Source organism: Acinonyx jubatus, chromosome E1 (genome assembly GCF_027475565.1).
Source record: "Acinonyx jubatus isolate Ajub_Pintada_27869175 chromosome E1, VMU_Ajub_asm_v1.0, whole genome shotgun sequence".
NCBI lineage: Eukaryota > Metazoa > Chordata > Mammalia > Carnivora > Felidae > Acinonyx > Acinonyx jubatus.
In genome coordinates, this window is record NC_069397.1 from 41326561 (window position 1) to 41353721 (window position 27161).

A 27161-nucleotide genomic window follows, 5' to 3' on the forward strand; every position below is an offset into this window, starting at 1 on the left:
ACCACAAACCTAGACACCAGAGGGAGGATGGGGCGTGTGCCTCATACTTACCGTGAGGTGCGAGTTGGTGACAGTGACTGTGGCCTGCAGCCCTAGGGAGATGTTGGGCAGAGAGGGAGACGTGTAGAGGCTGAACTGGTTGGGGGAGCTGTCCAGAGGGAGGGCCCGGTGCTGGGGGAGCATCTAGGGAGCAGTCGGGAGAGACAGGCATGAGAGCAGGCAAAGGGGGGGCCACCTGGGGCCGAGGGCTCTGAATGGTGCCTCGCTCCCCACTCCCCACACCAAGCCCCACCTGGGCAGTACTGAGAGATCATAGTCCTTCAGAGGCCCATGGGACAAATCCCACTTAGAGGCAACAGGTCCCTCTAGCCTGTCCACATGGGCGGAGAGGTCCCTGCCGGGTACTCTCAGCAAGACAGACAGGAAGGAGCTGCCTTCCTTCTTCCAAGGGAAACAGAGCAGCTCTGGCCCGCCCGCCCAGCCCTCAGCAGGCCTGTACCTCAGTGGGGATGTTGGGGACTGAGCCAGTAAAGCCATTCTCAGCAATGGTGCTGTGGGAGCTGTTGGGAGAGCTGGGGCCGGAGCCTGGTGCGCTGTTACACACGGACGACACTATGGGAGAACTGGCTGTCACCTGGGCTTGCTCAGAGCCACCCCCCACTCCCAGGACCTCAGAACAGGAACAAAAGAGGAGCCCTTACCTCCAGGCCCAGCACCAGTGATCTCAACAGCTCTCTTCTTAAAGGTGCTAATGACTGTCCCATCCTTGCGACGCAGGAGGGGACTGCTTCTCCGCTCAGCCACCTTCTGCTTTAGCCTCGAACGCACTTTCAAGTTGGGTTCAGAGGCTAGGGAGAAGGTAGGCAGGGCTCAGATACAGCTACACGGATGCGCACACACCTGCAGCCTGGCCCCTTCACACTCCCACCCCTACGTCCAAGGAGCCATACTCTGGGAGGCCAGGTTGGGCACTGCTCACCTGTTTTGCGGAGGGGGAAGTCATCGCGGCTGTCATAGGGCCCAAGCAAAGGCAGTTTGTAGGAGGGAGGCGTCCCAGGGGGGCCACTCTGGGGAGGGGAACTCTGGTCCAAAGAAGCATGGTGGGCTCCCCTGGGGGGTGTGGGGTGGGGATGGAAACAGACCTAGGTTATTACCCAGCCAGCTGGGCCTGCCACCTAGTGGCAGTCACATTTAGGAAATACCCACTGCATGAAGGGACAGGAAGTGGATCTGGGGAGGGGAACAAGGAGGGAAGCCAGGGGTGGCAATCTCGTCTCCTGAGAGAGATCGCAGGGCCTGTATCTGGCTTCCGGCCAGGAGCCCCCTGCCATCCTGCAACCGGGCAGCCCCTGATGGGGGGGAGGAGGGGGACGCACCTCTGAGACCCATGCCCGCCCAGGGCCATTACCAGCATTTGGGATGCTGTGGGAGGGAATGGTTGAGGCCGCCTGGCGTGGGCTCCTTTGACTTCGACAAGAGGAATTCCTGGAGCCTCAGCTTCACCTCAGTGCTGGCGATGGCACCTGCAGGACAGGGCGCCGCTGACCTGGGTGCTCAGGGCCAGGAGCCCACAGCTTGGGGGCGGGGGGTGGGGGGGCGGCAGGAGCGGGAGGCCCCAGGCCTTACTCTCTTTGCTCTTCTCCTTGTTTCGCAGGATGAGCAGCTGCTGCTCCAGCCGCTGCTTCTCCAGCTCTTCCTGCCGCTGCTGCTCCCGCTGCCGCTGCTGCTCCAGCTCCTGCTGCCTCTTGGCCGCCAGCATCTCCTGCTGCTGCTGCAGAGGCACAGGGAGGGGGGCAGGGGGAAGGAGGGATGGGGTGAGCCAGGTCCGGGCGGGGGTCGGAGGTCTGGGCAGCCCCCCCGCGCCCCCCTCGCTCACCTTGAGGTGCTTCTGCAGCTGGACCTCATGCTGCCGCGTCAGGTGGTCGTGCTGTTTCTGGAACTCGGCGAACAGGAGCTGCTTCTGCAGCTGCTGCTGCTGCTTGAGTGCCAGGAGCTCCTGCTGCAGCTGCTGCTCCCTCAGTGAGGGGTCCACAGGGCCCGCCAGGGCACCCCGCAGCTCCGAGGGGCTGGGGCTGCCTCCACCCCCGCCCCCCATGGAGCTGGGCATGGCTCCCGGCAGCACCGGCTTCACCTCCACTGCAGGGAGAAGAGACAGGCGTCAGTGAGCCCGATCCTACCGCTACTAGGCCGCTGGGGGCCCAGAAAGCTCCCCGGCAGGCCCACTAGACCCAAGAGAATAGATGGCAGGCGGGGTGGGGGGTGGAGACAGTCAAAGCCCTCTGCTCCACAGAATCAGTGTTCTTCCGTAATTGAGGTCCAAACCATGAACTTCACTAAGAAAATACGCAAAAGCGTGAAGCACGCCACCTGGAAGATTGTGAGTGCTCAACGCTTAATAAACTGTCTTGTATTGTTAACACTACTGGGCATCTTACATGAGTTACCTTCCTAACGAGAAAGCCGGGCTTTAGAAAGGTTCAAGTACAAGAACACCTGGGTGGCTCAGTCGGTTAGGTTAAGCGTCTGACCCTTGATTTCAGCTCAGATCGTGATCCCGCCGTTCGTGAGATCAAGCCCCGACTCGGGCTCCACGCGGAGTGTGGAACCTGCTTGGGATTCTCTGTCTCTGTCTCCCCACCCCCCAAAATAAATAAATAAACTTAAAAAGAGAAAGAAAATAGGTTGTTGTGGTTTTTAAATTTTTTTTTAATATTTGTTTATTTTTGAGAGAGAGAGAGACAGACACAGAGCGTGAGCAGGGAAGGGTCGGAGAGAGAGGGAGACACAGAATCCGAAGCAGGCTCCAGGCTCAGAGCTGTCAGCACAGAGCCTGACGCAAAGCTCGAACTCACAAACTGTGAAATCGTGACCTGAGCCTAAGTTGGCCGCTCAACCAACTGAGCCACCCGGGTGCCCCGAAAGAAAACAAGGTTTAAGTACATGACCAAACACACACAGCCAGGTGATCAAAGAACCAGAATGTGAATCCAAACCCTATGCTTCTAACCACTATCCTTCCCATGCCTCCTCCCCACCTCTCAGCATCACACATTCCCTGCCAAGAAACCTAAAGAAACTGAAGCACAGAGGCTGGTTCTAGAACTGATGGGGCTGGCAGCCAAGGCCCTTGGGAAACCCAGGAGAAGCCTGTGGGGACCTCAGGACACCTGTACCCTCTCCCCTTTTCTCTGCCCCACATCCAGCTAGGGAAGATGGGGCCCAAGGGAGAGGCTGTAAGAATGGGGCGGGGGGGGGGGTGGAGCAGGAGGACTCAGGGAAAGGGGGTGCAGGGCTGCAACAAACCAGGGACAGGAGGGGGCTGGGAGTCAGACTCTGCTTCCTTTGCTGGATTATCTCCTTTCAACAGTTTTATTGTAATTACCCCGAAAATGCCGCTATATATAGAGTGAGCCAAACAGCAGCTGTGCCTGGGGGGAGGGGGAATGAGAGAATGGGCGGGCAGGCGCAGGGAGGAGGTGGGAGGAGGAGACAGGAAAGGAAAGGGAATCAGACAGGAAGAAGGGTAATGGCAAGGGGGGCGGAGGCTGGAGCTCAGGCAGAGATCTCAGAACTCTGGTCTCAGGGAGAACCCGCTGGGGAGGGGAAAGGGGTGGAGTGGTCTGCTGGGTCCCAAGACTTCGGGTCCAGGCCCCCATGTGGGCAATGGGCTGAGGGGGCCCCAGGGAGAGGCAAATGTTCCAATGGGCTTATGGGAAGCATGGGTCTCGACCTCTTGATCCCTGTACACTGTCCTCTGGTCACTGAATGTCACTCCCCACCACTGCCCCGTGGTTGCCAGGGCAACTGGGCAAACACCACACCAGCAGGGAGCCCCAAGCCCAACCCACACTCCACAGAGCCTCCAGCAGGAAGGGGAAGGCAGGCTACCCACTGCCTAGGAAGAAGGAAGTGAGAGAGGCAGGGCCGACCCACCTTGTTTCTTTTCCATTTCATTCTCCAAAGAAAGCCCTCACTTTTCTCACTGCAGCCCAGGGAGGCCACAGGGAGCTGGGAAGACCTTCCTGTGGCAAGGAAGGGCCTGGAGAAGGAAGGACCCCAACATCTTGGTGGCTACCAGTGTCTCCTCCCCTCGTAAACAGGCCCCCATCATCGATCCTCATCGGGAGTGGAGAGGGAGCTGGGAGAGGACTAAGGGCTGAGCTAAGAGAGGCTTCTAGACCCTGTGCAACTCATGGGCCTGGATCTCTCCAGGGAACCTATACTGAATGAGTGTCACCCAGGCAGGGGCAAGGCCTGCTGAAGGCTAAGGCCCTGCTACCACCCTTATGCCTGAATATGGCCCCTGGGACCCAGTGGAGGTGGGGATGGGACGGTAAAGCCTGAGCAGAGTATCTCGGTCCCCACCAGCCCCTTCTCCGCCCAGCACTGCTAGGCACATTCCTCTGCGGTTTGCCCGCCAGCCACACTGACGACTCTGTGGCCACGAGGCCAGAGCCACATGTGCAGGAGTGGCCAGATGTGGCCAGGAGGGTGGGGTTCCATACACAGACACACACACACTCGCTCACTTTCCCTCCCAACCCACGTCCTGCCCCAGCACCGGGAGGAAGCGCCCTCGGAAAGGCCCTGCAAAGGGCTTTTCTGGAGGTGGCCGACCCCACCCAGGGTGCAAAGCAGGGTGACAGCAAGGAATCAGCAGCCAGCCTCAGGTCTCCCCAGTGCTAGAAGTGCTCAACAAAGCCCCAAGCCGGCTGAGAGTTATCTATTCCTCAGTGAGGCTGGCTTGGCCCGTGGCACTCTGACCACTCAGCCAAGAGGAGGACAGGCTTCAACCTGCTGCTCCCGGCGGTGCTGGGGCTGCTGGGGCTGCAGGAGCCGGATGCCTGCCAGCCTGCCCGCCCAGGGAAGGGCAGGGGTCCAAGCACTCCTGGCTCCCAGCAGATAACCCTGCTAGGGATGGAACTACAGCCAGCAGTGCTGGCTTCCCTTGCAGGAGCCCTGCAGAGAGGGCACGGGCTCAGGCAAGGGGAATCTCCCACCAGGGCTCCCACGCAGCCGCCACCACAGCAGAGATGCTAGGCCCCAATGCAGTGGGAGCCACAGCCCCATTGGTATGCAGGTGGCAGGACGGCCAACGGGCTCCGGGAACAGCCTTGTTCCCATGCAAGCAGGAAGCACAGCCAACTAGAGAATGTTAACCTGCAGGCCCTGGGAGGGCCTTGACAAAATGCAGCACCCCAGGGCTCTGCCGGGTCATAACCTGGTTCCATCTATGATGGAAGGGGTGACGGCTGGGCAGCTGGAGTCAGGGAAAGGATGTGGGGGAGGCACAGAACCTCCTGGGTGAAGTCTGCTGGGCACAAAACCTAGAGCCCGGCTGGCCTTGCACCCCCTAGAGGATTTGTGCCCTCTGCCAGCTTGGCATGAGCAGAGCAGGTGGCAGTGGCTGCCATTAGAACCAAGCACCTGGCAGGAGAAGTGGGTGTGTCAAGATAGAAGGCTCTCGACCGCCTCCTGGTGGACCAAGAAAGTGGGAGGACGTTGGAAAGGGAAGAGAGGGGGTGGGGTGGAGTTTTCCCTAAGAGGAAAGGCTGGGAACTCTGGCTAGCAAAGAGCCCCCTGAAAGGCCAGGAGAGGGATCAATTGGGAGGGCAAGGCCCTGGGTCCTTCCCCCAGCCCCCATGCCTCCTTCTGACAGAGAGCTGTAGAGAACAGAGTGGAAGCCAGACAGCCCACACAGTAATCTCTCCTACAGAGGGAAGCTAGAAGGGTCCAGGTCTACCCTGCTCCATACTCTACTCCTGAAGGACTCTGCCCCCTCTGCCTGGGAGTGGTGGCCTTAGGAAAAAGTGGCAATACCATCCTGTCCTCGGCCTTCTGCAAGACTGACTCACACTGCCTCCGTGGAGAAGCCCCAGCCCAGGTAGGTGAGTGGGCAGGGCTGCGTATTTCTAGCCATCAGAGTGGCCCCACGCATACCAGGCGCTGGCTCAGAAGGGGCCACCCTGCCTAGATCACAGGCACACCTGGGCAGTGGCGAAATCTTAACGATGATACTTCTCTCCCATCCATCTGGGCCTCCCACGGCAGATGGTTCGGGCGGCGCAAGCAGAGATAGCCTGGCTCCTCAGGGGGAGATAGTACAGGTGCTGACGGGACAACTTCTGGGACGGCCACCAGCACAGCCTTAGACCAAAAGGAGCATCCAGACAAAGAGGGACACTGTCCCCGAGGGGGCAGGAGCTCTGGGACAGGAGGAGCAGGTTTTCGCAGTACTTTGGGAACAAGGGTTCAAAACGAAAAACAAATCTGGTTGCTCCAGGGCACGGCCAAGCTGTCCTCCTGCTCTGAGCATACTGCAAGCCATGCCCCAGCTCCAAGCCCTCAAATGGAGAAATCACCAACTCCAGAATACCTGTCACCCAAACCCTGGCAGCGGATAGATGGCACCTTTCATTCCCCCTGGAGAAGATGTAGATGGAAGGGGCCAGCACAGCGAATGGACCCGTCCAACAGACCTAAAAAGCTTAACGCTGGGCTCTGAAAAGACCCTGCTCCCAGGAGCCACCAGCCACAGAAGGCTAGGGGAGAAGGAAGGGACCCAGGGTACACAGAGTGTGAGAGAGGGGCGCACTGAGCTGTTTGGGACAAACAGGACCAAAAAAAAAAAAAAAAAAAAAAATGAGGCCTCTGCAGATACACCCTGGATCTAAGGAGCTACCCTATCAAAAGAGGGGAAGGGGGGAAAAAGGCCTTTGAGATCATTTGTTTCGGCCCCCTCTTTTGCACAAACCTCTTAGGCCGCTGTGTAGAAGATTCCACCGGCTAAGTAGCAGGGAATCACACCCTCTGAACACTAGCCTAAACAGCCTGGCTCCAATGCAGGGCATCCCGGGCCCTCCACACCAGCCAGCCTGGATAACTGGCCCCACTGGAGAGCAACGTGCGGGCGGCACCTTCCACCAGCACCCCGTACCCTCAGGAGCTCCCTCTCCACGCGGGGCAGTCAGCAGCTTCCTTAAATGGCTAATGACCTCGTTCTGTCCCTCCGGAGAATGGGAAAGGGGGTTTGTCCTTTCCTCGGCCTTTGGGAAGGAGGCAGGGAACAGCCTTTCACACTCCTCCCCGTGATGCCGATGACTCCTCCCCACCGAGGACGGTTTCCCATGATCTATTTCTGTGCTCTTACGTGACTAGCGAGGCCAATTTAGGCTCAACAGGTTCTACCACAATTCAGACGGTATTTCCACATGTGCGAGCTGGGGAAGACTCTCACCTAGCAATCGTCACAGCTCCTCATGTAACGCAAGCAGACACATCACATAATGGTTAAGAGCCAGGGCTCTGGAGCAAGAGAATGCCAGGGTTCAAGTCAGGCTCCGCCACTTCCCAGGGCAAGGCACCGAGCACCTTCTTGGTGCTCCGTGCGGGCATCTGTGAAATGGGAGTAAGACTAGTACCTTCCTCCCAGAGCGCTTAGGCTCAGGGGAGGACACGCCGGGGAGCTTGGCGCTGTGCCAGGGAAGATCTCAGGAGATGCCAGTCAAGGCTGTTACTAATGGCTCCTGGTATCTGTTTCTATCCTCGACCCCTCTGGCAGTCTAGGTGAAGATTTCGGGACCACTTCTCAGAATGTTTCTAAAGTGCATGATACAAAATACTTAGCGCTACGCCAAGCTCAGACCTCCGCCAGAGCAAGGCCTCAGCTCTCTCATTTCAGCCTGCTGCAAGGTCACTCTGTGGTCCTGTCCCGATCAAAGCCCTGCCTGTGGGGCACAACGTGAACTGGACCGGCCAGCGGCGAGAGATCCCAGCGCCAGAGAAGGAATCCTGGGAACGGCCTCCTCCCAACCACAGCACATCCAGGCTGTTTCTGCTGCTTTGCTACCTCCAAGAAGGGCCGCTCTGTCCTCTGCGGCTCAGCCCACGGCCGTGGCATCCCTCTGGTCCCTCAAAAGCATTGCTTAGCACAGAGGAGCAAAGGTTTTGATCCCTGCTCTGGGGGTCCCGACTCCAAGCAGTCAGAAAGCCCTCTCTGGTATCTAACCTCACTCCACTGCAGGCTCCAACTGTCTCCCCAGTACCATCCCACATCTTCCTGGGCCCCTCTTCTGGAAAGGCAGAAGCAACGTGCAATTGACTTCAGAGACTCTCAGAATATCAGTGCAGGAAGGGCTCGCAGATCAGCAACTCAACTTCCCAAAGTGACAGAGGACAGTGAGGCCACAGATCAAAGAGATCTGTCCAACATCATCTGGAAGGGAGGCAGGGGAGCTAAGGCTTAGCTCAGGTCTTCTGGCTCTCCATCTGCCTCCCACTAAAAAAGAAGAAAAAACAAACAAACAAACAAACAAACAAACAGGAGAAACCTTGAGGGCTGTTCCTGCACTTAATGAGAGATGGGGCGAGGAGCCAAACTTTGCATTAAGGATGCAGGGATCTAGACGGGGCACCCCGTTGGCCTCCAGAACACCAGAGTCCAGGAGCACCAGTGAGAACGGGGCTGAGTGGTTGGAACCCCCAGAAATCTTGAGGCAGACCGGGCCTCTGATGGACCTTAAGCCTAGGGGGTGCAGAGAGTCCTGGTGCAAGGCACGAGCATCTCTCACTGGTGAAGAGAGAGTTACTCGCTCATCTCAGACGGCTATCTGGAAGAGAAACAGACTCACTTCTCCCAGCCCCACCATTTCCAGGAAACACTGGGGCACCAAGCGAGAAGCAGTTAAAAGGCGCATTAATCGCAAAGCCTGCAGCTGTCGCTGGGACTGCTCACTCCACACCTGGGGTGGACAGCAGGGGCCCCAGGGCAGGGGCTCTGCCTCCACCCCCCCCCCCCCCCCCCCACCGCAAGTACAACGCAGCCCTGAGCATCCAGCGGGGTGCCCTGCCCACCTGGCCACTTGCCATAATCCTCCACCCCAGCTGGGGTTCACACACCTGCTGCCCAGCGTCTCAAGACATCCCCCCTCCACAGACCGCCAGGCGGCCGGGGGCTGTGTTTGACTCTGACCGGGGCCACAGCCTTCCTCCGGTGCGGTCAACCCTTCTCCGAGGAGTCCCAGAGCCCACTGAGGCCTTCCAGGGAGGCTGGTGACATCCACAGGCAGGCTGCCGGGCCCCACGACCCCGTCCACATGATTCCTGTCCACACAGCCCTTATTCCAAGCGTAGGCCGGGTCTACACACATCAGAACCATTTGACATGCGTCCCAAATCCTGGTTCCCGGGTTGCCCTACAGAATCCAAACCCTTCAGTGGCGGAGGGCAGGGGCGAAGCCTTGGAGCTCTGCATTTTAATATATTCCCTTGGTATTTTGGATACGACTGAAAGTTGGAGAACTACTTTTTCTCACCGTGTCCCCGGTCCGGCTGCACTCATTTCTGCTGCGAACCTGACAGCTGTTACAGCTGTGTGTGTGGACACAGTTAATCTGATTTCCTGTCTGGCAGCTGTGCAGCAGGGAAGGGACAGCTGAGGGTCTCAAAAACAAGAAGAGGTGATGAAGTCGGAGGGGCTGGGGGGGGGGGGGCGGGGGAGGGGAGGCTGTCTGAATGCTATGGAGTGTTCAACTTTGTTCCTGAGCCCGCTTCTCTCCTGAAATCCCTGCAGGGAGGGGGAGAGCTGCCCAAGTGGCTCCCCACTACTCGTAGAGAACAAAGTCTCCTCTCAGAAACCTCAGAAGTCCCCCCAAAGCCAGACTGGTCTCTTACTCTCCAGGAGCACAAACTGGAGAGGCACAAAGGCAGGTTGTGTATACACGCTGTGTATACAAAGAGCAACCAACTTAAAGGGGCAAGTTGGGGCTGAAATCTAGCCCACGCTCCAATTGCTAAGCCACGTGCCCTGGCATGAAGATGTATCCACCTGGAAGAAGGGCCCCCTCTAAAAAAGGTGCACAAAGGAACGCTTGTGTGGGTTGGCCGCAGCCCTTCACAGAGACCTGAATCTGAATCCCAGCTGTCACTTACTCTGTGACCTTGGGCGAGTTCCTTAACCTCTCTGATCTTTCTCAATCGTACAACATGGCTAATGCTATCTTCCTAAAAGAGACGAGGTAAGGAAAGCACCTGATACTCTTGTCACTTAGTGCATTATAATATTAGTTCCCTTCCCACCTGAGCCTCGCCCCTCCTACCTTCCCCGCACCCCTACACCTACACACCCACACACCCAGCCAAGCTGGGAATGGCCTGAAGAACGTGAATAAGAATATCCAGGGGAAACCCCAATACCAAACCCCAACCCCATGGCACTTCCCAGCATTCAGAGCATCCCTTCCTGGCACAGGCAGGATTCACACCCTCCCTCACTGGGTAAAGGAGATTCCTCTTCCATGCCTGCTCAGAAAATCCGGCACGATGCCCAAGCATCAGCTCTGTCCAGTCCAGGCCACAGGGGAATCCAGAGCCCACAGAAGGGTAACGGGGGATCCCCCAGAACCGCATCTTTGGGAATCCCACACAGGGGTGCAAGCTCCGAGGCTCCCCAAGCTGCAACCAGGCCTGAGTGAGGGGAGTGCCCACTGTGAGCTGGGCTGTTGTAGAGGGGCCAGGCAGAGACCGCGCCCATCAAGGAAGACCTCTGATGGCACCATTGGCAGCTGCAATCTGTGCCCCTCATCAAGCAGCAACAGCAAAGAGTGCCCTGCATCCCCCGGGAGCACCCCCTGCCAAGGCTCTGGCTCTCCCATGGGGGCAACTCACCGTATCTGTCTACTCACCCAGAGGGCCAAGCCCCAGAATAGAACCCAGGAATCCTGACATCAGCTCTGGACACCAGCCCTTCAAGCAACATTCATTCACCCATGTGCCAGGCACTGTGCTAAGTGACGGGGAACAAGACAGCCCACGGAGCGAAGGATAGCCCTAAAATAGGGTTCCCAAGATTTGCCCACTGTAGTAGGCAGAGTCCAGGGTAGACAGCTACCCCGGAAAGTCCTCTTCCCCAATCTGTCGGGCTGGGGAGGCCTGGCGACACACACTGCCCAAGAAGCGTCCCTGGACACCTGCTTTTTTAGCCACAGGCTTTTGCATCCTGTCTGGAGACTGATCAAGAGATGGGGAGAGGAGGCGGGAGGGGGTGGGGGTGGGGGAACACCAGGCTGCCTGGGCCCTCATGGCCGTGTTTATCCGGGGTGGATTTTTTTTAACCCAAAGGTTAAAGCGTTTCTATTTGAAACATCTATTTACATTCCAGAGTCCAAAAAAAAAAAAACAAGGCAGCCGAGCTCCAGGCCTATATCTGTCCCCAGCCGCGTCACAGACACAGCATCAGAGCTGCGCAGGGGGAACATTCTTAGCCCTCTCCCCGAGCCGCTGAGGTGACTCACACCTCCCTCCTGCCAGCATGGACCACACCACCGATCAGAAGGCTAGGCAGTGCGCGTGTGGCAGGGGCACAGGGATCTAGAGAGAGATGCTGGCAGGGGGTGGGGGGGTCTATGCAAGGACAGGAGGCTCAGGGAAGGGATAAGAGTAGCAGGGTTCCAGCCCGCAAGGATTCTGAGGTCTAACTTGAAAGAAGGTAAGAGAACATGCTGAGGAGGAAACTTCAGGCCAACCGCCAGCTGCTGCTGGGAAGCAAGGGACAGCGGGAGAAGGGCAGGATGGGTGGACCGATATGGCATCTGCCTGCAAGCAATGCTCTACACAGTCAGTCCTCTGCTCTCCAAGAGACCAGCTCGACTCCCAGGGGCTTCAGGCCGGGTCTTCAGTTAGAGCCGCCGGCTCAACCAGACCAGGGTTAGAGCGCTCCTCTGTTCATACTCCCTCCCAGTGTAGGTCCTCTGCACGGCCAGCCCCCAGGGTCATGCCCCCAACCCAGGGGCCTGCGTGGGCACCCTGCAGGGCTGGTTCCCAGGGTTATGCCCCTTCCCTAGGAAACACTGCGGGCATCACTGCCCAGGCAGATGACAGGCCTTATCCCAAAGATTTTCCAAAGCTTCCCAAAACATTCATCCTCTCACGTATCCTAGTTCAGCTGCAACCTCATCCTTGGACAGCATAGAGCCAAATCACAGGTACCCACGGAGGCACACAGCTCCCACCTTCCAATTCAAAGCCTGGGACCCACACCCACCTATCCAAAGGCAAAGACTCCTGATACCTATGCACACAGACACCCACACCCAAGCACCAAGGCACTGCCAGGAGGGGCCAAGCGGGCATGGGGCCAGCAGGCCCCTCCCTAGAAGAAGCATCTTGTGGTGCCGGCCTGGTGGGAAGGCTGTGCCAGAAAGGCCTCATGCTGCCAACAGGTTCCTGAGAGGGAGGGAGGGAGTGGCCCAGCTCTGGGGGACCCCACCCCCCGGCAAGAGCCAAAAATGTCCCTGCTGATAAAGTGGCAGTCCTAGGGGGTCCTCAAGCCCATAAGAATCAGAGTGACACGCCTTCGCCGTCATGAGATGGGATGAAATCAAGGCCAGACGGAAGGAGAGATGGGGAGCTAAGGAAGTCAAGACCCCCGACACCCCAAAGCTGCCAGCCTCTACTCAACCCTACCACAACTGCCTCGCATCTGGGGAACTCCTGACTGGGGACTTGCAGAAGTCACCGCCCCCAAGAACTCAGTCACAGGAGCTGGGGGGGCCTTTACTCTTGTGAACACTCAGCTATGGCTCATGCCCCTGTCCAGACCTGGGGAGCAGGCCGCTGGGAGGCAGGTCACTGACCCACTTCCTCCCCTCTGACCACAGTGCCAACTAGGCCAGGATCCTCCAGTACTCCACAGCCCCCAGCAGCTTACACCGACCCTGCCACCCTGCCGGAGGCCAAAGAGACTCCAGAATGCAGCAGAGTGCAGCTGGAGGGCACGGCGGGAAGGCAGGTTTGGGCCAGGGAGGGCAGGGGAGCCGACTTCAGTGAGCACGGCTCCCCTGACCACACATTCTCAACAAAGCCCTCCAAAAACATCTAAGCAGGACCCCGTCTGGGCGATGCTTGGAGCCAGGTGCTCAGCCCCAGGGACAAGGATGCCCAATGGCAGAGGGCAGGCGGGGACAGCAAAGCACTTACCTGCCACAGGGATGCCGTGTAGAGGGGTCCGAGGCAGGATTTCCAAGGATGGTTCCCGGCCTGACATCCCATCTGCTGAGAAACAGGATTCCGTCTCATAGATGGTCTGCAGCATCTCCACGAGCCCCTGAGCCTTGGGCACCAGCAGCATGCCAGGGAGGGGGCCGCCAGAGGCGGGAGGCGGCCAGAGGGAAGGTGGTCGGGCGGGGCCCTCACTGCTCAGGGGCTCCCCTAGGCCACTGCTGCTGGGACCCGTGCTGTGGGGAGGTGCCTCATCCGGCCCGGGCAATCCTGGCGGCAGGAGGAGCCAGGAGGCTCTGGAGCTACAGGCCCGGTTCTCCTCTAGAGGGGCATGGGACCACTGGCCTTTCCCCAGCTCCCAGGAGCCGGGGTATGGCTGGGCGCTCAGGGGACAGGAAGGGGAGCTCAGCAGGCAGGCGGGCTCTCTGTGTTCCCTCCCAGCCCTGGGTGACAGCTCTGGGCCTGGCTCCCTGCTCCTCCTTCCCGAATGAGCCGCCGGCAGCTGGCAGGAGACTGAAATAGCAGTTGGGGGAGGGCCCTGTCTATAAATAGGTGGAGCATGCTCAGGGAGCCGCCGGCCGGCTGCCAGGAGCCCAGGCCTGGCGGAGGCCCCATGGGGGGGGGGGGGGGGAGGCGCGTTCCACCCCAGGAGGAAGCGCCAGGCAGGGGGATGGGAACGGGGAGGGCCTGCACTCAGGGCCAAGGCCACAGAACCGGGTGGCCAGAGGCTGAGCTGGAGAAGGGCACAGGCCAGAGGACCCATGTGTTCAGGAGCCGCTCTGGCACTATTCTTGGCAGGCGAGGGGCTGGAGACCAAAAAGCCAGATTCCGTCTCTATGTTCCCTCTCGCCATCAGAGCAGGTAAAGAAACCAGAAGGGTCTGGGAGAGGGTGGCAGACAGGGCCACCTGGCCTAACCTCACATCTTCCCTGGAGTCCTTCTAACAGCCAGATGGGAGTTGATTTAACTTCCGCCCTCCCTCGGAGCTGGAAGGTGCCTCCCCACCCCCTCAACCAGCAGGGAGACCCCTGAGCAGCAGCTAAATGGCAGCTCCCTCCTACCCACTAGGGGTGTCACCTCCATGGGCTGCTCCACTTTCTTCTAGGGGGCAGGGAGAGTTCCTCGATAGGCCTTGCCGCATCCATGGAAGGGAGCGGGGCGGGGGGGGGGGGGGGGGGGGAGGCGGGGCGGGGGGCGGGGGCACCTGCCCACTCTGGGCACACGGAGCTCCTCCCTGGCTATGTACCAGGTGCAATGCTAACGGCAGCACATACATCACCTCGTTTACTCTGCACGATGACCTCACGAGATAGGTGCAGATGGGGAAACTGAGGCAGAGATGAAGTCACTCACTCTAGGTCATACAGCTGCTTAAATGGTAAGGCCGGGATGTCTGAGGCTCCAGTCTGAGTGCTAACCACCACAGCCCACTGCCTCCTACACAAAGGAACACATGAAGCTGCCCCAGGGTTTCCATTCACAGGTACGATGACCCCCAGTACCCAGGGAGGAAGACACGTGAGGACAGAGCCCCTCTAAGAAGACTCCAGAGGCTGCCAGGACCCAGCCCTTCCCGACCGGCTCCAGGCCTGGCACGGCAGCCCATGCTCCTGGGGCCTTACTGGGACCTAGGGCTAGTGCACACGAGGACCTGTGACACCCGCCTACCCTGCTCACTGCTGGCTCCTCCCTTCTCCTCGGGTTATACCTCCCACTGGTACAGAGATCCCACTTGGCCCCCTGACCTCACTGGAGCCTTTTAATAGCCTGGTTATTCCTGGGTCTCGGTCCCCCTCCCCCTTCCTGATGTCACGGTTGCTATTTTGGAGCCCCCTCCTGGCCCCCCCTTGCCCCCAACTCCAGGCAGGGAGCCAGGGACACCTGTCCTCTCCCTGGACTGGATGACCTCACCCTCCGGTCAGGAGCCCTGAAGGAGCTGGCCAACCAAGGACATGGTAGCCGTGGCTCCTGCAGCCCGGTATTCTAGCCAGCTTCTGCCAAGCAGGGATGACAGCAGAGGGGCCTCCTGCCCTCAGGTGGGGGACCATATAGACAGGGAGGTGGCAGAAATGGGCTTTCCCAGGCACTCGACGAGCTGATCTCACACAATAAGACGGACACTGGGGTGGAGGGCGGGAAACAGGACCCGAACAAAGATCTGGAGCTTCAGCTTCTCTGCCAAGGCAGACTCTGAAAAAATGGTGATGCGACAGTGCTCCCCGCAGGGGTTTGGCGTTGGCAGACATCTCAGGGTGGGTCTGGGGACCTCATTCACCACCTCCTGCCCCAACCTCATCCTGGCCAACCAGACTCTCTAAAGAGGAAGGGAAGCAAAGACCCAAAGTCCCCTCAGTGAGGGGATGGGCAGCAGACTCAAGGCAGCCCAGAGAGCCAGGGGCAGGAGCCCCTCCCAGCTCAGGACTCCACCCACCCACGCTGGGAGCAACCAGAAGGGCTGGCTAGCCCTGTCCTGGCTCTCTCTGCCTGCCCCAGGCACAGGAGAATATGGTCGGGGAGCCCTGTTCTGGAGGAGAGGAGGTCCTCAAAAGCAGAGCCCCCAGAACTTGGAGCAGCCAGAAACCTAAGGAAAGAGAACTCCTTGCATAGGAAAGATACGAGCACCCAGGAGGCTGGGCAACCAGAGGTGGCCACAGCCTGGGGCTCGGGGCAGTTCCCAGCACTGTTAGGACTTCCTGTAACAGCACGAAGTGGGAAGGAAAGCGTCAGACAACCAGACAATCCTCAACGCACTTCCCAGAATCCTCCAGGGGAGCTGGAGACGAGGCCTGGGGTGAGAACAAGTGTCTTTTCTCCTTCTGAGATTCAGGTGATGCAATAAGGTCTTCCTCATGTCCAACCCTCAACGTTTCCCACTCTACAGCCCCTCTCCTCGTGGTTCATTTCTCTGTCTCCAGGCATCGAGCCCCCCCATGTGTCATCCCACAAACCTCACAGAGCACCCACCAAGCCTAGGGTGCGTGAACGCCATTGGCAGCTGGCACCATCCCCTCCAGACCACAACGATCTCATTCCCTCCCTCAGAGGCCGGCCTCAGGCCTCCTAACTTTCCAAATCTAGAGGAGGGGAAGAGGCCATTGCTGGCTCCTTGAGTTCCTCCAGGCTCCCATTTCCTGGGCACAAAAGGTTGGGGTAGTGCCCTGACCTAAGAGAAGAAAGCAAATCTTATTCGTGCACAGTGAAAACCCGAGGGCTGGCTCAGGAGCACCCTGGATCGAGGGAGGGTACCAGGTGCCCTGCGGCCCTGGGGACATCAGGCCGGCCTGCCCTCCAGCTTTCTCCTGCCCTTTGAGCCCCTATCATGCTGGAGCCCGTCAGCCCATGGCATCAGACAGAGCTGCGTGTGCCAGGTTCCACGCTAGGTGCTGGCTGAAGCCTCCCATTCGAAACCAAGTCCCGGAAAAACGTGAACACCTACTTTGGCAGCTTTCACATCCCCTCAGGGTTGACCCTGCCGTCCCATCTGAGCCTTCAATCCCTTTCCACTGATGAAGCAGGGAAGAGGAGGGCGGAGCAGATCCCAATCTACAGTAAGCACAGGTGTGCCAGGGGGCATCTAAGTAGAGAGTCCACTTCCCAGACCCCAGGCCCACACCCGTACTGACCCACTTTCTCCTTCTCGGGGCTGGGTGCCTGCCTCCCCTTAAGGGGGGGGGGCGTCAGAGGCAGAGCCTGAGCCCGAGGCTGGGAGGCAGGATGCCAAGGTTCCTGGCTCCACCCCACACCCATGCCCCAGTTTCTCTGGTCACCCGGAGGGGGCAGCTGCCTTCCCTCCCTCCTTCCTGGGAAAGGGAAGGAGAGAAAGTGTGGAGTGTGTTGGGAGGTGCTGGCCAGGCAGGTGTTGTCATGAAGCTTGTCTCCCCTCCCACGCTGGGGATAAGGAACCTGGCCGCCTCCTCCTGGGGCCCTGCCACCATCCAGACTGGCTCCCACGGCGGGCCTCACTCTTGCCCTCCCTTCTGGGCAACAGCACAGAGGACGGGGCAGGGACCAGAGCAGGCCTCGGTCCCAGGTCCCAGGTGCCAGGGCATCTCCTCCAACCTGGCCTGTCTGAGCCCAGACAGGCGGCAGGTTCTGTCAGTCCTTCAACCCCACTGAGGGGAGCAGAAACGACCAGTTCCAGAAAAATAAAGAAAGCCTCGCTCCTTGAGCCCCCTTTGGCCCGAAGAGAAGCCAGACACCAGGGAGTGGCCTCTTCAGGGAAGCAGGCGGCCCCATCAATGGCCTCTGCCTGTACTCCCAAGACGACAAAAGAGGCAAATCAGGTCAAATGCTGGCGTTCAGCCCAGCCCAGAGGTAAGTCAATCAGCTCCTACCCCCGGGGGAGGAGGGGTGAGCCCCAGAAGCAAACTGCTCCCTCTGCCTGCCGCCCCTCACCCAGGAGACTCTCTCCCACTAACTCGTTTGTTAGGAGGGCAGGGATGGACCATCTTCTATTTTCCTTCTGTGTCCCCTCCGCAGGCTGAACTCAGGGTTGGGCACGCTGGGGATACTCAGCAAGCACTGGTCAAATAGGAAAGCTCCCACCCTGAGAGAGTGGAGGGAACCAAGGAACAGTGCTGTTCTGTGCCCTAAGGAGAGAGGAGGGAGTCTTCAGGGATTCAGGAGAAGGAGAGGAGTGCTCAGGGGCCAGGGCACCCAGGTCCCGGGCACTACCCGTTCTCATCATTCCTACCTCTGTCCCCAGCCCCAGGGCCCCACGCTCTTTCTGGGGCTCCCTTCAGAGTGTCCACAGGCCAAGTGGACACCCACCCGCCCAGCTACAGTTTCATTTTACTTCTGCGGAGCCAAAGGCACGTGCTTTCCAGGCCCGTGCCAGGCACAGGCACCAGGAGCCCCAGCCCAGATACCACTCTGAGCCCTGGGAACAGGAGACGCGGGGGCCCCTCAAAAAGGAAGAGCTGTGTGGAGGCGAGCCATCCCCCCACCCCCCACCCCCGGCCCAGAGCAGCTCTTCCTCCGCAAGGAGAGGCAGCCCTGGAGCCCCAGGAAAACTGGACGGGAAGAGCCTCCGGGCGACGATCCCCAGCTCTGAGGCCTCTCCACAGTCCTGAAATGTGGTTCCCAGCCTCTTGGCCCCCTCCTCCTCTAACTCCTTCCCAAACATGAGAAGACAGCATCTCCCCCTGCTGGGGGGATCTGGAAAACCAGCCAGGAGGTGAGGCCAGCTCTCCAGGCCCCAGAGGCCCCTCCTGGCCAGGCTCAGCAGCCACTCCCAGGCTGCCTGCCTCCTTCGCTGGTGGACACCTCCATCTACCACCACACTCCTACCAGCCCTGGCAGAACCAGCTTCCAGGGAAACCTGGGCCACCAGCATCTGGCAAGGCAACCTAGTGACCGCATCTAGCCAAGGGTGATGTTTTTTAGCCTTTCGCCGTAAGGGAATAAAATCCCAAAGCCGGGAAATGTCCTTCCCAAGCCACAGCCAGATGCCTCCGGGCAGTTTCTGTTCCCTTGACCAAGGGTTTGACCCAGGCTCGGTGTGACTGCAGGTGGCGCCTAGATAGGTCAGCACAGTAGCTCAGAGGAAAGGAGCAGCTGGGCCCCGCTGCTGGGCACAAGCGACCAGGGCACAAGCGACCATGCCACAGCAGGGCCCAGCTGAGGTGGGCCGGGGACTGTGGAGAACCCACCAGGCCTCTCCCTTCCCTTGGTCAGCCCCGCCTCAGAGGAGGAAGCAGGAAGTCAGAGCCTCCCCCAGCACCGGAGTCACCCAGACCTCTCCACGTCTAACTCCCGCCACAGCCCCCACAGGTTGAATGAAGGCAAAGACAGAGACTAGAGGCTCCAAAGGGGAAACAAAAACCCTGCAGGAGGGGGCTCAGCAGGCAAAGCTGATGTGGGGAGTCTTAGGAGTACAGCCCTCACCAGCCGGGGCCCTACTCTGCCAGCGGCCCATGCCCTGAGTATGTCATGTTGGAAAGGGGAAGGGGCACAACCTTGACTAAAACAAACGGCGCAAAGCCAAACAATCCCCCCAGCTGCCAGCTTCCCTGAGTCTACAGAACCCCCAGAACCCTGGTCAGGACCTCTGCCACAGAGCACCAGCACTGGGTCCCCACAACAGAAAGCCAAGGTCCAGGGCGCCTGGGTGGCTCAGCTGGTTAAGCATCCGACTTCGGCTCAGGTCATGATCTCACAGTTTGTGATTTCGAGTCCCGCATCAGGGTCTGTGCAGACAGCTCAGAGCCTGGAGCCTGCTTCTGATTCTGTCTCCCTCTCTCTCTGCCCCTCCCCCACTTGTACTATGTCTCTCTCTCAAAAATAAACATTAAAAAAACCATCTTTTTAGGGGTGCCTGGGCGGCTCAGTAGGTTGAGCACCCAACCTTGGCTCAGGTCATGATCTCACGATTCATGGGTTCAAGCCCCTCATCGGGCTCTGTGCTGACAGCTCAGAGCCTAGAGCCTCCTTTGGACTCTGTGTCTCCCTCTCTCTCTCTGCCTCTTCCCCGCTTGTGTGCGCTCACGCTCTCTCTCTCTCTCAGAAACAAATAAACAAAATAAACATAATAAAAAAAAATTTTTTTTTAAGAAAGCATCAGGTCCAGCAAATCAATGATCAGCAATGAGATGGGAGAAGCCTTGGATCCTGATGCTGCTTCCATCCTGCAAATGGGTTTTCATCTCTAGGCCCTAGTTGTCTTGCCTCTACAAGATGGGGAAATATCCCTCTACCCCTATGGAAAAAGATGTGGGGGACAGGCTGGGCTGGGGTGGGGGGGGGCGGTAAAATGGAACATGATGGACTCTGACCCTCTAAGACTGTGCCGAAGGAGACAGCCAGGGAAAGAAGGTAGTTATTACTCTGACCACACTGACCCATGACCCTCCTGTGAAACTCCTGAGGGTCCAGCTCGGGCCACTTGGACACATCCTCATGGGCATACACCCAGACCCACCCATCCATAAATCTGCCTGGAGACTCACCCATAGACTATTTCTGGCAGTACCAGGCAGCCTCCTAAGAGCAAAGGGGACTAGGAAATTGCAGGGCCAAAGACCCCAAATTAGGAACCCACCATGTCCAGGGCCCAAGAAGAGAGGGGGTACCCAGACTCAAAGGAGAAAGCCAAGACTCCTCTACCAACGCATCACTGCGCCCCTCCATCCCGGTACCACACATCCCAGCAAAGGCTAAGGCCAAAGGCCCTGCGAACCTCCACTAAGAAAAAAACATGGAACACAGAGAAACTCTCCACCAGGAGGAGAAACACCACCACAAAAAAGGAAGCTGCATTCGGCTGCTGTAGGAAATCTTCCAGTATCATCCTCAGATGGCCCAGAGACATTCAGGGATACATGTCCCCTTCTCAGGCCTGCCTGTCTTGGCAAACGGCAGGGCAGAAGGGGGACTGGAGGCTCCCTAGTTGAGAAGGTAAGCATGGGGACAGAGTTGGACCCATGTCCTCCCAGGGCCAGGCTGTACTGTCAGCTCATCAATTTCCAGCTCTACCCCATGGTCAATAACTTCAGGTTTGCCTCGGTCTTTTTCTCCAAAGGCTTCTCCATTCCTGACCCCCCTTGTTCCTTTACAGCTCAGACCCCAAAGGTCAGCTGGCCTTGGCTGGAAACTCACACAAGCTCATTTAGCCAAAACCACCCCAGGGTGCCCTTCTCTGGCCTCCCAGCTCTTACCCGACTCGGTGGGAGAGTTCATGCCGGCTCTGGGCCCACAGGAAGCTGGCGTTGGGGGCTGGGACGGGAGGGGGTGGAGCTGCGGTGATGTCAAGAGAGACAGACGAAAACAGACAGACGGACGGGACAGGAGCCCGGGGCCGCTGTGCCTCTAATGCCCATCAGAGGCCATCCTTCGGGGTGAGGCAGTCAGGCACTCAGAACGGCATCCCTAGGGAGAGACGGAGCAGGGTTAGAGGCCCCCAACTCAGGAATGAGAGTTGAAGGAGACCTCAGGGCTTGTGAGTTTACACCTGGGGAAGAGAAGGAGGGACATCTGCCCCAGGGGCCCAGAGGAAATCAGCAAAAACAGCCAGACCCTCGCTTCTTCTCTAACTGGTGAGGCTGCCAGCACTCGAGGAAAGGGAAATGGCTACAGAAGCCACACCCAAACTCCTTTTCAGGTGACAGTGCCCACTACCAGGTGGGGAGACCTTACAGACTCGTTCGCTCGGGGGGCCTGATGTGGGACTGGGTGTACACGAAAGGAAAAAAGTGCAGGGAGGCTTTGAACCGTCTACGGCGGTGGGGCGAGGCAGGCTGATCTGGAGTCTCTGGCAAAAGTTACGGGAGAAACTGGTACCCCAGCCCCAGAAGCCGGAGCTGGGATCGGAACGCAGTCACTTTCTCCCTCCTCTCTGATCCTCGTGTCACCCGACTCTGGAATTGTGAAGGGTTTCTGTCTTGGTCTCCCCCATTCAACAACAGGTCCAGGAAAGAGGGTAGCCGCCTCTTCTACCCATAACCCGTGCTGTTTCCAGGGATTTGGAAAAGCAGACACACGTACCCCACATCTAGCACTCCCCAGACTAGGGTCCAGGGCCCAAACCCAGGGCTTTGCGTGTGTTGTACAGGTTGTGCCCTGTGCAAGGAGGTCTGAAGACCAACCTGTTCTCTGCCTGCCAAGCAATGAGTCAGCCAGGCTGAGACCACCCAGAATAAGGGACACCTTCTTTCCAGTTTGTACCAAGGCACCAAAGACCTCAATAACAGGTATGCCCAGACCAACACAATAATGGAGGATAGCCCAGTATTACAGGACCGTGAGTTTTCCAACCTGGCCTCACTCCTTCAGCAACTCGCCACCCCCCTTCCAGCCCCACAGGTACTCTTCAAGCCTCAGACGCTACACAGGCACCCACCTGGGCCCATCCCTAAACAGCCCATGATCCACCCCAGACATGATCTCATTCATCTGATCCAAATGAAGGCAGGTCTTCCAATACCCAGTGAAAACTAGGTAGCTGAGTGATCCAGTGAGGCTGAAAGGAGGTATATGTTTAAGCCCTCACCTGGTTCCCCCAGCCAGGGACAAGCAACCAGCTCTCCCCCCTGGACAGCCCCACCTCCTGGCAGGATTAATTCTCAGTAAGCCCTGCACTGTCATCAAGGATTCCAGGAGAGGGGTCCATTTGGAGCCAGTAGCCAGGGAGTCAGGCATGGCCCGGACACAGGAAACACAGACACACACACACACACACACACACACACACACACACACAGAAGACCTCAAGTCTTCCTAAGCCTGCTGTCCCCTGCTATCATCCACAAGGTTTGCACTCTATAGCTGGAGAAAGGTGCACTCAGATGGGGAGTTAGGATGAGGCAGAGTAAAGGGGCTGAATTGTTCTCAGCAGGCACAGATGTGGGGCAAGGACAAAAGAGGCTGCACAGGGCTCAGGCCAAGCTCAGGAATGTAGCAGGTGGGGCTGTTGGTGCCCTGGCCGGGCCCGCGTGGGCAGGCAGCTCAGCCCGTGCCCACCCCAGGGCTGGCGCCCAGTCCTGTTCACACCCTTTCCCGTGGGCTGGGGAACACACGTTCAGAAATTCCCACGATTCCCAGCAGCCCGAGTGGCCCAGCCCATCTCGGCACCTCCATAGCAGGGCACACTCAGAAGGGGCAGGACCTCAACGGTACAAAACCTAAGTTAAGATCAACTTTGAGTCCCCCCCCTCCCCCGCCCCGCCCCCGCCCCCATCCCTCTGTCAAGCCTCCTCCTGAGTGAACAGGGGCCTCCCTGGGAAACAAAGCAGAGTTCACTGCCTGATCCGGACAGGCAAAGATTCTTGTCTGGGGTGGGGCATGAAAGGGAAAAAGGACAGGGGAATGGTTAAAACCTGGCTCTTTGGTCCTTCCTCTGCTGCAAAAACTCCACTGTTGGCTATAGTTATACGAGGGTCTCGGTGGGCAGTGAGGGACCGAGAGAGGTGTCACTTCTGGGTAACAGAACACTTTGATGCCTGACCAGTGAGCAGCCTGGCTTCTGTGACATCATCAGCAGGCAGACCCCCAGAGCCCAGTCTCCAACCCATCAACTCTCTCTTGTAGTGAGACCTCTGTCCCACTCCAGGATCCAAACCCACCTCCCACCTCCAGCCAGGATGGCAGGGCGTGGAATGAGGGAAACCGGCCCCGCCTCACCCCACAAGCTCATGGCTAAACCAGGGGAGGTAGGGCAAAGACTCCCCCACCCCATTCATGAGTAATAAAAACTCTGGCAGAGGGTGGGAGGAGAAGGGCAGACAAATAAGGGAGGCAGGGAACAATGTAATGACCCCAAGGCCACAAGTTCACAGGGCTGCCCTGCAGGGATCTGTCCCTCAAACAACTCCCTCAGAATTCCTGGGGAGTCAGGTGTCCCTTCAACAGCCTCTCTGGAACCTGGACTCCAGCACCAACAGGCAGCCTTCTCCCAGGTCCTGAGCACTGCAGCCTGGGGTCCCCTCCCCAGGTCACAGACAGTTGGGTGGAGCTGTCTGAACCAAACCCTGTGAACCTGAGATTACCCAGAATCTGAGATCAGTTGCAAAGACCTCATCAGAAAGCTGCAAGCCCAGACATCCCATCCCACGGGCACAAAAGACCTATGATCTTGACCCCTGCTGACTGTGGCCCTGGCAGATCACTTTCCCCAGCCTCCAAGAGCTCCCTCCACCTTGTGCCTCCCCCAAGCTGGGCCACCAGAAACCCAGGATTATCAGAGCCAGGAGGGGTGGCTGACTTGGATCTGTAGGCCCCAAACTAAGGGAAGGGGGAGAGAACAGGAAAGGAAAAAAGGCACCAGGCTGACAAATTCATTTTTGCAATCGGCCCATTTCTGTTTGTCTGCTCAGACGCAGCTCCAGGCATCTGCACAAGCCAGATGGAGGAGGCTGCTATTTCTAGAAAAAAAAAAGGGGGGGGGGGAATGAGAGGGGAGGGAGGGAGGAGGTGGAGGCAGAGGGCAGAAGACCGGGTCTGTTTGCCCTAAAACCTCAGGCAGACCGATACCCCCCTCCCCAGCACTACCAGACAGGGTCCTCATTCAAGAAAGGGCTGAGGCGGGGGCTGGGGTGAGGTGGGGTAGGGGAGAAGAAAGGCAGAGAAAGTTTAATTAGCCAAAGTCGACTACAATAGGCCCCCTCATGGGCTGCATCAGGTTTTCATTCATGAGCAAGCGACAGTGCTCCAAAAATGCCAAGAACCGCCCCCCCTCGCAGTCTCTCCCCCACCCCCCCCAACAGGAGTGCGTCCTCTAGCAGGCTGGCTGAGCCTGATGCCGTGTTCCAGACATCCCTCCTCAAAGGGATGTGAGTAGGAAGAATTAATTATTAAAGAGCAGCTGGTATTTCGGCACCGACTGCACTCCCCCCAGCTCCTATAGCTGATCCCCCTCCCCCTTGGGCAGAAACACAAACCACACCACCCCCCATCCCCAGGCCCCATTTCTAAACACATAGCTAAGATGCCACCCCTAGGGAAAGGAAAGCAAACCTTTGTCTCTGCTGCTACTTGGAGTGGGTGGGGCATGTGATACCGCTGCCCCCCACCTCCATTACTAGGTCCAGCTACTGGGGAGGATATACTGGGGAGGAAGGGAAGGCTGGCACAGAGTTAACATGTCCTCCAGCCTTGCCCCCCAAGTAACTTACACCTGGTCTCTGTCTCTCTGGCCCCTGACATGCATATACAGGACAGAGTGGGGATACTGGGGGCCCACCCCTCTAACTCAGAAAGACCTCCGCCTGCCTTATCAAGACAGAGTCCACATTTAAGTCCAAGGGGAGACAGAGCAAAGAGAGGATTCAAAAGGGGCAGGGGGCAAACCAAGATGTCCCAAGCTTTGTGTTTTAGGAAGGAGAGAAGACTGGAAGGAAGAAGCAGGCAGCCCCCAGCATGGCTCACCCACCAGCCCCAGCCCAGCCCAGCCCAGCCCAGCCCAGCATCTCAACAGCCAGCACAGACTCCGGGGCCCTCGCACCTGAACTCGGACTGAGGATCCTTTCTGTCTAAGTCCTCGGAACCTGAAGAGGCCCAGGGCAAGACCCAGTCTCCAGCTCCAGTCCTGCAGGGCAGTCTGGCCAGGAGTCCCTCTGGCCAAGCCTCCTGGATCTCCCATCCCCTGCCTCCTTTTGTTCCTCAGATCTGGCATCATCCTCCCTTCTCAGGTGAACCCAACCATCACCATCATCACCCCAAATTGCCAAAACTAATTCCAGGCCCCACAAGCACAGTGATCACTGTCAGGGTGGTGGGTCTCTTGAGCACCCCCCCCCCAAAAGTAACTGCAGCTACTACTACCCCTTCCTCTTTGGGGACACACCTCATCTCAGAAGGCCAACAGTGGAGGTATCAGATGGTCACCTCTTCCCCCAAAGGAGGCACCCCCACCTTCCCCTCTTCTCCCCCCAACAACCAGACTCCCAAATCAATTCCTTATCACCCAGCCAGTTCTCATCTTCCCCAGGGCCCCAGAGAAGGGTGGGGTAGGGAGGCAGCCTCCCTCAAGTTAAAAGGCAAGAGCAGACCCTGCCTCTATGAGATACAGATCCAGGATTAAAAACGGGGGCATCCACCCCAGACAGGAAGGAGGGCAGCTTTCATCTCTCTCTGGCCCCAGGGTGTCAGACGGTGGAGAGGGTGGGAACAAACGCAATAACGCCTCACGGGGGAGGGGGTGAGAATAATGGGAGAGAGAAGTAAGGTGGGCCCACAGACCCCCTCCTCACGCACGTAAGTCAAGGACACAAAATCAAGGATGCGTTCTTAGGTCTGGGTGGAAGCGCTGCGGGGTGGGCAGCGCCCCTCACCTCAGAGTACCAAGAAAGGAGTGTCCAGCGTAGAGGGGTCTGCATAGAATCCGGGTGCAGGGCTCAAATCGCTCTGCAACGCAACATGCGCCGCCTGGGAAGGGGCAAATCAGGAAGCCCCGGCTGGTCTCCGGGCCATTAGGGGGTGCGGGTCGCGGGGAGGCGGGCCCCTCCCTCACCTGCAGGGAACGCGCCCCTGCACGGGAGTGGCGGGGAGGGGCGCGCGCAATAACCCCGAGGCCCGGCTCCCGGGCTGGCGATGCTCCCGGGGGGCGCCGCCGGGCACCGGGAGCCGGGAGGAAGGAAGGGGGGCGCGGAGCTCGGCGCGCGCGCGGGGAGCCCGCGGGCAGCGACGGCAGGAGGAGGGGGCGCCGCCTCGCGTCGCGGGCACCCGGGGAAGATGGGATCCGGGGTGGTTCGGCGGGCTCACCCCCTGCGGCTCGAGCTCCGGCTTCGCGGGCGGCGGCGGCAGCAGCGGCGGCGGCAGCAGCGGCAGCGCCTCCTCGACGGCTCCTCCATCTTTGCGGCGGCTCCTCCGGCTCCGCTCGCCGCCGCCACCAACAACAACATTCGGAGACGTCACTCCCGTCACGTGACCCGACCCAGAGCTAAAAATAGACCCAGACCCCCCCCCCCCCTCCAACACCCTAGCTTCAGCCACCACCAACTCCTCCCCTCCCTCTCGGCCCTCCCCGCCGGGCGGGGCCAGCAGCGCCACCGGGATAGGTTCTTAAAGGGCCGACACCCAGCAAAGGGTTGGGCTGGGGAGGGGGTGGAAGGCAAGGGATCCGAGCCCTGCGAGAAGTGGTGGAAGGAGCGCTGCAGGGGACCCGGTCTGACTCCTGGGCCCCGGCCTTTGGGACGCTCGACTTTCCTCCCTGCGCTCCCTCGACTTCCTTTTCAAACCGTGGATGGTGCAATCGTTGCCTGCCTAAGCTTCTCCCTGACCCGTCCTCCCGCGGTGGGGGAGGGCAACTGGAGATGGGTTCCTAGGGACTGGGAGAGCCGCCGAGACCCCACCTAGGGGGCTAGGCTGGAGGCGGAGGGCTGGCACAGGTCCCGAATCCTCCAGATCCCACCGCCCACACTGTATCCTTGCCAGGGAAAGGAGAAACTGAGAAAGGGCAGAGTATGGCTGTAACAGTTCAAGGCCTTCAAAAGGAAGACTTCCGGTTCCCGACTTTGATGCCCTGCTCCTCTACAACTCCCCTTAGGACACTCTATGAGTATGTGTAATTAAACCTAGACAGTTTGGCAATGACCGGTAATTTCACTAACAAAAGTTTTTTCTGAGGAAATGGGAATTGCGTTCAAAAATAAGTACAGAGGTAAGAAGGTTCTTTATAATAATGTAAAAAGTTGGAAACAACCTAACTAGTCATCAGTAGGGAACTGGCGTAC

The 27161-nt window shown here is 58.7% G+C and overlaps 1 protein-coding gene across 4 annotated transcripts in view; it reads right to left on the bottom strand.

Annotated features, from left to right (window-relative positions):
• HDAC5 (histone deacetylase 5) overlaps positions 1-26362 on the bottom strand; it is a 39328-nt gene extending 12966 nt beyond the window's left edge. The window contains exons 1-11 of one of the 4 annotated variants that reach the window (XM_027049011.2): positions 26191-26362; positions 20652-20862; positions 14276-14433; positions 12976-13047; positions 1877-2136; positions 1627-1771; positions 1409-1523; positions 980-1110; positions 702-848; positions 500-612; positions 52-183 (exon numbers count right to left, since the gene is read on the bottom strand). In XM_027049011.2, coding sequence (XP_026904812.2) covers positions 52-183; positions 500-612; positions 702-848; positions 980-1110; positions 1409-1523; positions 1627-1771; positions 1877-2136; positions 12976-13042 — 1110 coding nt within the window. In that variant the 5' untranslated portion in view covers positions 13043-13047; positions 14276-14433; positions 20652-20862; positions 26191-26362. Of the gene's footprint in view, positions 1-51; positions 184-499; positions 613-701; positions 849-979; positions 1111-1408; positions 1524-1626; positions 1772-1876; positions 2137-12975; positions 13051-14275; positions 14434-20651; positions 20863-26190 lie in introns of all 4 variants that reach the window. The other 3 variants (XM_027049010.2, XM_027049008.2, XM_027049012.2) reach the window with 3 other exon arrangements.
• Between the last annotated feature and the right edge of the window lie 799 nt (positions 26363-27161).